At 37.0% G+C, this 9312-nt stretch overlaps 1 protein-coding gene across 1 annotated transcript; it reads right to left on the reverse strand.

Annotated features, from left to right (window-relative positions):
- Window positions 1-1615: 1615 nt before the first annotated feature.
- Window positions 1616-7928, reverse strand: dapk3 (death-associated protein kinase 3). Its single transcript, XM_068340018.1, has 9 exons — window positions 7827-7928; window positions 6876-6982; window positions 5289-5649; window positions 4547-4676; window positions 4321-4369; window positions 4201-4227; window positions 3964-4116; window positions 3818-3863; window positions 1616-3401 (listed from the first exon to the last, which is right to left on the reverse strand). The coding sequence occupies exons 2-9, from the start codon at window positions 6935-6937 to the stop codon at window positions 2865-2867; spliced, it is 1365 nt and encodes a 454-aa protein (XP_068196119.1). The 5' UTR covers window positions 6938-6982; window positions 7827-7928; the 3' UTR covers window positions 1616-2864.
- Window positions 7929-9312: the final 1384 nt, after the last annotated feature.

Below are 9312 nucleotides of genomic sequence, written 5' to 3' on the forward strand. Positions count from 1 at the left end.
TACCATATGATGACATTGATTTATTGTTCAAACAATAATAAAGGTTTGACCTGACACTGTAATTTATCCTGTACTCAAATATTACCGGTAGATTGAGTACCACATTTAAAAAAAAGCACATCTCTTACAACCCAAAATGTAAAGTACTATACTTTCACTTATAGCTCTGACAGGTCCTGATGGTCACAAATTGAACACACAAAGCGGGACAGATCACAGCAATCTTCCTCTGCCATAGGCAGAACGTGACTTATAAAAAAAACTGTACACAATTAAACCTATTACATTACTGTAATAAGGTGTAATAATAATAATGTTATTAATAATAATAATAATAATAATAATAATAATAATAATAATAATAATGAAGTAGGATGTAATAATATTTTTAATAATTTTAATTATAATTTTTCTTCATCCTATATTGCTTCTTAATTATGCTACAATCTCATGACTAACTTGTGATTCATATGAATGAAAAATTTAAAAAAAATTTTAATACACTGAATCTTTAGTTTATTTGCATTGCTAGGCCTTGGCTTTTTCATTGCTGCAATCACTTGAGAGTTTATTCTGTATACTTTTTGGATGTCAGGCATGCTGTCTATATATAAAGTGTTTATACAGTTGCAGTACCCAACAAGGCAGTCAGAGACTGCAACATCCCTCTACACCCTGAACTCAAAATTTTATCCTGACCTACTTTCATAGGTCAGGGTAATGAAAGACCCATGATCCAAAATGTAACTGGTGCATTCTGTTTGTCATGACATTTCAGAGATGTATGCCTAAAAAGGTATAAAAGTGAAAATGTGAAATTGACCTAGTTTTTCAAGGTCAAGATTCTGATCTAATTTTCATCCCCTTGCCTCCCTGAATATAATGCCTTTGATTTTATCTTCCTATGTTATCCGGTTCCTGAGATCATCATCTCATATTCATCCCCTTTGCTGAACGAACGTTATCCAGTTCTTTCCTTCCTGCAACTGTCAGATTCGATAACCAGCACGGCTCCTAGTTGACCACACACATAAAAAAATACCTGGAACAAATCTGTATAACCAGTAGATTTATAAAGTGGTAATTGCTTAATTCTAATTATGTATGTTTGTATGTAGGTATGCAAGTTCCAATTTCTTCACTTCAATAATTCTTTACTTCATATTATTCTTATTTATTTGTTGTGTACTCTATTCTTCCATTTCTATGAGACTACCTTATTCTGGTGTAAAGGTGGAAATTTCCCCAATGGGGGATAAATAAAAGTTTATCTTATCCTAAAATTACATTTTAAAAATAAGTTTGTTATGGTGAACTTCCACCAGATGGCATCTGTTCGATTGTTACATATCTGGCAATATTAGATGGACGGAGAGACAGTTTATTTATGATGAATGAAATTTGGGACATAACCAGAATGAATCATTTTGTGGTAAATCCAAACATTCCTGTCCTCTTTCCATCATACACCATTTGCTTCTGGTATCTTTAAACAGATTTAACTTTTTTTTTTTTAAAAGTGTGAAAATCCCACTATTGGAGGACTCAGATTATAATCAATCAATCAATAAATCCCTATTCAGATAACAAAAACATGGATTAGAGTCAGTCACCTTGCTAAATTTGTTTATTTCCAACAAGTCTATTTTTCTGTTCTTTTTTACATCTAAAAAAGAAAATAAAACATACTTCGGAGCACTGCTATAAGTATGTGAAAGTGATATACTTTTCCACTGAAAATACTGCTTACCATATGATACATTTAGTATACTATATGGGGAATGTGTTGCTTAGATGTGAAACGTATTGATGGAAGTCTGCCAAGATGGTCAGAAAGAAAATATACATGAAACTTACTGAGTAGATAGACGGCTTCCATGCACACATTTTGGTTTTACCAGGCTTCTGTGTAAAGGTTACTTATGTGATTGAGGAATATTCGTGTGACACATATCAATCTGATACAAAAGAGCATTCTCAGAGGAAATACAGTCAGTATTACAGGCACAAGATAAGTCAATATACAGTATTCAAAATTAAGTAATACTTTAAATCTTACAAGACTAATGATACCCTGGACAGAAGCATGTGATTGAGTTCCATTTAAAGGACAAAAAAGGTGATCAAATGCTATACCCCAAATTCACCTTCCCTGAAAAAGTGAATACTGACTTGGAAATATTTACTGCTAAAATCCTCTGTAGTTATCATGTTATACTGTCCAGGAGACATTCGAAAAATTATTTGGTAATAGTTATATTAATACCTTTGTTAACGAGCTGTAAAACAAAACATAACCCTTTATTTCAACTGATGATGGTTTCTATTTACTCTATCCTTTAACATCACCTGGCCACAACAGGAGAAATTTAAAATAGTCTGAAAATTAATGTGAAATATAGCCAGTATGTCGTGAGGCATTTTCACATAACTAGCTGGTTAACCTGAAGCAAGGGAGAACACACAAAGATCTACACCATACAGCACTTAAAAAGTAATATACAAGTAGGAAATGAAAAAAAAAAAGAATTCATGTTTCATCTAAAAAGTAACTGCAAAGTAAGCCAATATAGTTTTCCATTATTCTTTCTGTATGATAGACAAATAAAAATACATAAAATCTCTAAAATCATAAATAAAAAAGTAGAAAACACAGGAATGAACCCTCTTCAAGGGGGGGATGGGTCAATGCCCCTTTGGTTCTTGCTTGGTCTCATGCATGTTATAAAACCCGTGACACATTCTTCCCTGATGGGAAGCAGCAGCATAGCTTAAGATGACAACTGACCCACTCAGACTCTACTGTGTTGGACACATACAGAGAAGAGAGAAGAAGGAAGTGTCTCTGCTGGACGTTGGCCAGCTCATGGCATACCGCTGGAGCTAAGGCTATCCTTGTCCACAGACATGGACTTCACCAGCTCCTCCACCCAGCGGACTTCAGAGGCTACCTGCTCAGCAAGCATCTCATAGCGGCTTTCCAGGCGTCCAAACTTGCGCTTGAGGATGTTAGTGGACTGCATGGTGAGCCGGGTCTCTTCCTGGCTCTTCTTACGCTGAGCCTGAGTGCGCAGCAGCTCTTGACGGATGTGGCTCAGGTCGCTGGAGATGCTCTGGTTTTCCTCCTTGTACCAGCCCTCCTTCTCCTCATATATAGACAGCAGTGCTGCCACATCCTCCTGGCATGACCGCTGATTGCGTTCAAGATCCTTCAGGCCCTCCTCAGCTGCTGAAATCTCCTCAAGAACCTGAGAGAAGCGCTCAAAGTTTACATAAGTGTTGTTGGGTGGCATGCTGGAGTGGGATTTGATAGTGTACTCTTTCAGGCGAGTGGTCTTAAGGCGTCTCCGTTCAGGCTTGTGGTCTCTCTCCTCTGGGCGGACATTTCGCCTCTTAATCACCTGAAAAGTGAAAATGTATGAACAAAGGTATAAACACAGACTATGATTTTAGAACATATTTCGATCCATAGCAGATATTTGAAGAAAATATTAATATGTGAATTAAAACCTGAAAGAATCACTCAGTAAAACCACAACATAAGTAAACCTTTCAGATACCTTTCCTTTCATGCGATCTCTCATTACCAATCAATTAGAATATTCATTGATATGAAATATAGAAAAATAAGACAAATGTCTGTCAAATATCTATATGATTATGAATGCGTAAATGTAGAGTTATTAAAAAAAATGGCAATCTGATCATGGATGGATTATTTTTTAGGAACACTAAGAACATTTTCCTGTAATTGACCTCACTTCCTTGAAATGAATATATTACTAGGCAGGAAATACTACAAGCTAAATACACTTACCTTGATCCAGGGGTGTTCCAGGCTGTCATCAATTGTCATTCTCTTCCTGGAAAAGAAAATTTACCAGTGAGAAACCGTCACTTTTAATACTGCACAAGAGACATTTTTGTTATTTTTGCTTAAAATCAAATCAATGAAGTTCTTACTTGGGATCCTTGACCAGCAGACGGCGTATGAAGTCCTTGGCCAGCTCACTGGTGTTGCTGAAATACTCCTCATCAAAGTCATAATTGACCGCTGAAATGTTTGTCAGGGTCTCCTGTTTGGTCTCACCCAGAAATGGTGAAGCCCCACTCAACCTTCAGGAAAGCGGACACATGAATGAGGTGTTTATTATTTATGTTGCTACATATACCGACAGCAAGTGGAGATGCATTACTCACAAAATGTATGTGATGACGCCGATGCTCCTGCAGAGACAAAATGAAACATGCATGAATGAAAATTATCACACAGGCCAATAAACCTATTCAGAGAACAAAAATAGTATGCTGACATCTTACCACATGTCAGCCTCCAACCCAAGAGGCTCATAGTTGACTATTTCAGGAGCTGTAAAGCACAGAAGAATGAAAGCTTTAATTCAAACCAGATGAGGAAATCTGAAACGCACAACCAACTCCATGGAAGGTTTAATGTGCTCACCAGTATGGGCAACACTGGTGCAAAAGCTGAGTATTTTTACTCCACTTACTGTATATTCAAGTGCAGAATAAAACACACTCTCACCAACAAACTCTGGTGTTCCAAAAATGTTCTTGAACTCATTTCCTGCTTTAATTTGATGGGCAATTCCAAAATCAATAAGCTTGATCCTGGGGTTTGGAACATTCTTGTCAAGCAGCATGATGTTCTCAGGCTGAGATGCAAAAACAAGACAGCTTTAGTTACAAGAAGAGGCTGTAATGTAGATAGTGTGCAGAGTACCACTGGAAACAGAAAGCTTTAAAAGGAAAGACATTCCCACTACACCAGCAAATATGTGCTATTGTAGATCCTGTTAAATTGCCCTCCTATCATGCACTAGATCAGCAGCTCACTGACGGCTTCATCTTACAGACATCCATAGTGTTAACATAACTGAAATGCTGAAACTCATTACTGGTGCTTTAACATCCAACTTTGATGTTATTTATTATAGCTTATTTTTTCTTTTAAACACAAAGTACAATTAAATACAATTAAAACACTATATCCATAAAACTAATTATTATTTATTTTTTTGCATTTAAAGCTCTAAAATATATCAGTATTACTAATGTGAAGGAGTGGATTAAAAACACATTAAGAAGCAAGCAACAAGCAGCCTGATAACCCTGACAAAAACCCCGTGTCCATAACTCTGCCCATCTTTAAAGATAAAAATATTTATACTTTATACTTTAAACATCTCGCACCTACACATCAACTACGACTGCTGAACCAGAACCTCCCAAATATAAGCCCTCTTTTAAACACAAAGACAGCTGACCTTGAGGTCAAAGTGAGCAATGCATTTGGAGTGAAGATAGTGAACACCATCCAGGATCTGTTTCAGGAACTGGGTGGCCTCCTCCTCTGTCAGAGACTCCTTCTCAGCCAGAAAGTCAAACAGCTCTCCACCGGACACCAACTCCAGGATTAAGATCACATCGGTCTTGTTTTCAAAGATGTCGTGTAGAGTGATTATGTTGCTATGTTGTATCTCTCGCAGGATGTTGACCTCACGTTCGATCTCTTCGCGGCTCACTCCCCGCCGACTGGAGGACAGCCGTCGCTTTTTGATGAACTTGGCTGCATACTCAACACTGGTCCTCTTTTCCTTACATTTACGAACAATGGCAAACTGTCCACTGAAGGGGAGAGAGGAGAAAGACACATTAACAATAAATAAGAATTTAGCTTTTTCTCCCCCAATTTTCTTATTTTATAGTATGGTGGAGATTATTCTTTAAAGTAGTTTCCATAGTGTTTTGGCTCATGCATCTTCATTCATCTTTATTTCATTTGCACTTGACTCACTTTTATTCCTTGACATTTTATTTTTATATTTTCACCTATTTGCTGTTCTTTAGTCATTTCCTTTTGTTGTTCTCTTTATTCTGTTCAGGACTTATATTTTGAATGTTTCTATTTTATCATTCTTTGGAGCAACCTGGAACCAGATTTTCCTTTGGGATTAATGAAGGTCTTATCTTGAATGAATGAAATGAATGACCACGGAGATAAGGTGTTTCCCCCAAAGCTTGTCTCAGAAAAACTACAATTTAAAAAAGGCACTTGAACACAATATACATCAAATCAAGTGTTTTCTTCATGAAATATATGATGAATGATACAGTGCAGTTTTCAATTTAAAACTTGCTTAAGAGCTTTCTAAACATAAGAGGATTCTTTCTTTTTTCATCTCCAAGAAGAATGCAGAGCAGTGCATCAGTACTGTTTACCTATGTTTGAGAGAATTGTTCCCACTGGACTGCCTGAAACTCTTTCACTGTCATTTAAGTACCTAAGTTGTACATATAAATGACTTGGCAAATACTTTTTAATTATCGAACAATGTCACAGACCTTTCTAGGGAACCTATTAGCGGATCCAAACCACTTGGATGCAAACCACCATGCAATATGTACAGTTATCTGGATTTGTCAATAATGACTAGACTTAAAACTGTGTTAGCGTATCTATACTGTGATTAAGGAGAGGGAAAGACCCCCAACAGAGACCAAATCAGTGACACGTAAATGGGGACTAGTGATAGAAAGGCACATTTAGATGCAGTGATGACACACACAATTGCTGCATTAATGCGGAAAGAGTTACCTCATGTGAAAAAAACTCAGTTTGAACTATTAGTTTTAGCACACTATAAAGAAAATATTAACTATCCTGCAAACACTTTTAAATGCTTTGGCCTATCTGCGTATAAGTACAGAAAGTACTACACAAGAGTGCTACACATTAGTAATAAGAGATGCTGTCAATTCTAGACACATGAGGACAGCATGATCCGTGACACAATTACAATAGTCAGAAAGCATATAATGCATTTTGTCAGTGAAAGAAATATATGAAATACCTGCCAAGCTCTTCTCCCATCTCATAATGCAATTCAACATCTTCTTGCCTGAAGCCAGCCATAATGTTCAGACTTTGAATGAGGAAATAATACTTTAAGATCCCCTTCTGTGAAAAAGAAGAAAAAAAGTGGTATAAACACATAGTTGAAGTCAGTTTTTATAGTTTTTGTTGAGGGCATGATAGCACAATGAACTAATACAAAACTGTTACCATGTTTCTATTGTGATTTGATTATCTTAAACACAATCATCATGTTCTTCCGACAGGATAATTCTCCTCGTAGTGCTTGGGAGTTTTCCTCCTTATTTGGCTCGACTCAACACTGCTTTGGCTCCCAGAGACTTTCTGCCTGTTGTCATACCTCTGCATACCAGTCCTACTTACATCATCTCCTGCCCCAGACCAGATATCTCAGACTCGATTAAAAGTAGTGGGATTTAACCAAGCTACCAAGGACTTTACCCGTTAAAGACTTTTCGATGCTACGGGTCTGTAAAAAACATGGTTTATATTTAAAAAAAATAAAATAAAAATCTAACTGTAGCTGATAACGTATTGAGGTGATTCGTATAAGAAGCTAAATAGCGACTCTGAAGTTTTCTTTTTGGCAGCATGGTCCCTATGGAATATCATTAGACAAATAACAGTGGAGTTCGCGACTACAAACACAAAAAGAAAACTAAGCTATAGATACAATCCGTTGAAAATTTCATGGTTAAAAGAATAGAGAACGTTCAAATAAAACCCAGAATCCCTGCGACGGAAGCCAACTAGCTAGCGGTGTTACAGCTAGCGAAAAGCTAACGCTGCTGCTGTAAACACCGGCTGTCGCTCGTGTTCCTGAATAATACCGCAGAAAGGAAAGCACAGGATAACCGAGTGAAATACTGTCCGAACGTAAGTAGTAAACCAAATAAAGAAGGATGTTACTGCTGTAAGGTATACTTACAGTACTGCTGGCTCCGACAACTGCATTCCCCTCCGAAGTAGTTGATTCACTCACCGAATCTGTCAAGTTACCTGAAATAAAGACTACAACTTCCGGTTTTCAGAATAGACGTCTTACAAGTTTCAAAGGGTTTCTCCATTTCTCCAAGAATCCATTCACAGCAGTCAGGGATGTCAAATTGTCACCGAGGGCCACATCAGCATAATGGCTGTCCTCAAAGGGCCAGATGTAACTAATAAATGTAACGAAATGTTACTCAATGTAATGTAAAATAAATGTAACCACTCTTTAATTTTAAATAGCTTTGAATTTATTACTTATTCAAGTTACAAACATTGCAGTTGTACAGAAAAAAATAGGTTTGCTTGTTTCTCTGCTAATATAAATCCTTTTGTCAGGTTATGAAATTTCATCAATGAAGGATCAAATATCCAAGTGAATAAAGAAAAATAGCACCAAACAAAAGTTAGGACATTAACATTGTTCAAAATGTTTTTGTCAATGTTAAAATGAGCTTAATTACTGCTTTGTGGGAATTGCAGTTTTAGTCAAAGCACACTTTTGACCTATTTATTTTTAGTCACTCGAACCTTTTATGCTCTTGCCGGCCACATGAAACTATGTGGCAGGCCACATTTGGCCCCCAGGCCTTGAGTTTGACACATGTGATAAAGTGATTTGGCCCACTTGAAATGAAAAAGACAAAATCTTGTTCTTCATGAGATGTCTAGTACAGTGCGCCCTCGCGCATTCGTGCATCAAAGCTCGTGACTTCACTTCATCGCAAATTTTTGGTAGGTTGTCACGTGATGCATACCCGATTCTATTGGCTGACAGCATACGGAAGTACGCTTGGTTCTGTGAGTCTCGGACTTATGTGAGACACAAAGGTCCTTTAAACAGTCGATAAGAGTGTGGGAAAAGGTAATACAGATAGAAGGTGGTTTACTATCAGTATAGGGAGGGTCATAAACGTTTAAATTATTGTAAATAAAAAGATAAATAGCTTGTTGCTCTGTCGCGGGATTCCTTAATTGTGTGTGGTTCCTGGAGGGCTCACTGTATGTTATATGTGGGGGTCCTGCTATGGCCATAGGAATAGTGCTGCTTTGGCCGTTGAGGTCCAGTTGTGGCCTGGCTTAGGGTCATGTTCTGGAAGAAATGACACAAATACACCTTTTAGACATAAAAGGCATGTGCTGTTGCTTATCATACAGTATAAATTCCTGTAACTTTTTGTCTGTGTTCCCTCGCAGCTAAGAGGGAACACTGGTCATAACAATACTAACCACTTGGAAAATCTAATGACCCTATATTTGACTACACTTCAAATCTATATTATAGTTTGGGATCTTCTCTTTCTAACATTAAGAATTTATTTATTTGAATTTTCTCATTTTAATTGATTACATTTTTTTCCTTTTTTTTATTACGCTGCTCAAGGTTATATCTAGTTTTTTGGTTTGGAAGCACTCAAGTAGTCAAA

This window comes from Antennarius striatus, chromosome 18 (assembly GCF_040054535.1).
Source record: "Antennarius striatus isolate MH-2024 chromosome 18, ASM4005453v1, whole genome shotgun sequence".
Taxonomy (NCBI): Eukaryota; Metazoa; Chordata; class Actinopteri; order Lophiiformes; family Antennariidae; genus Antennarius; species Antennarius striatus.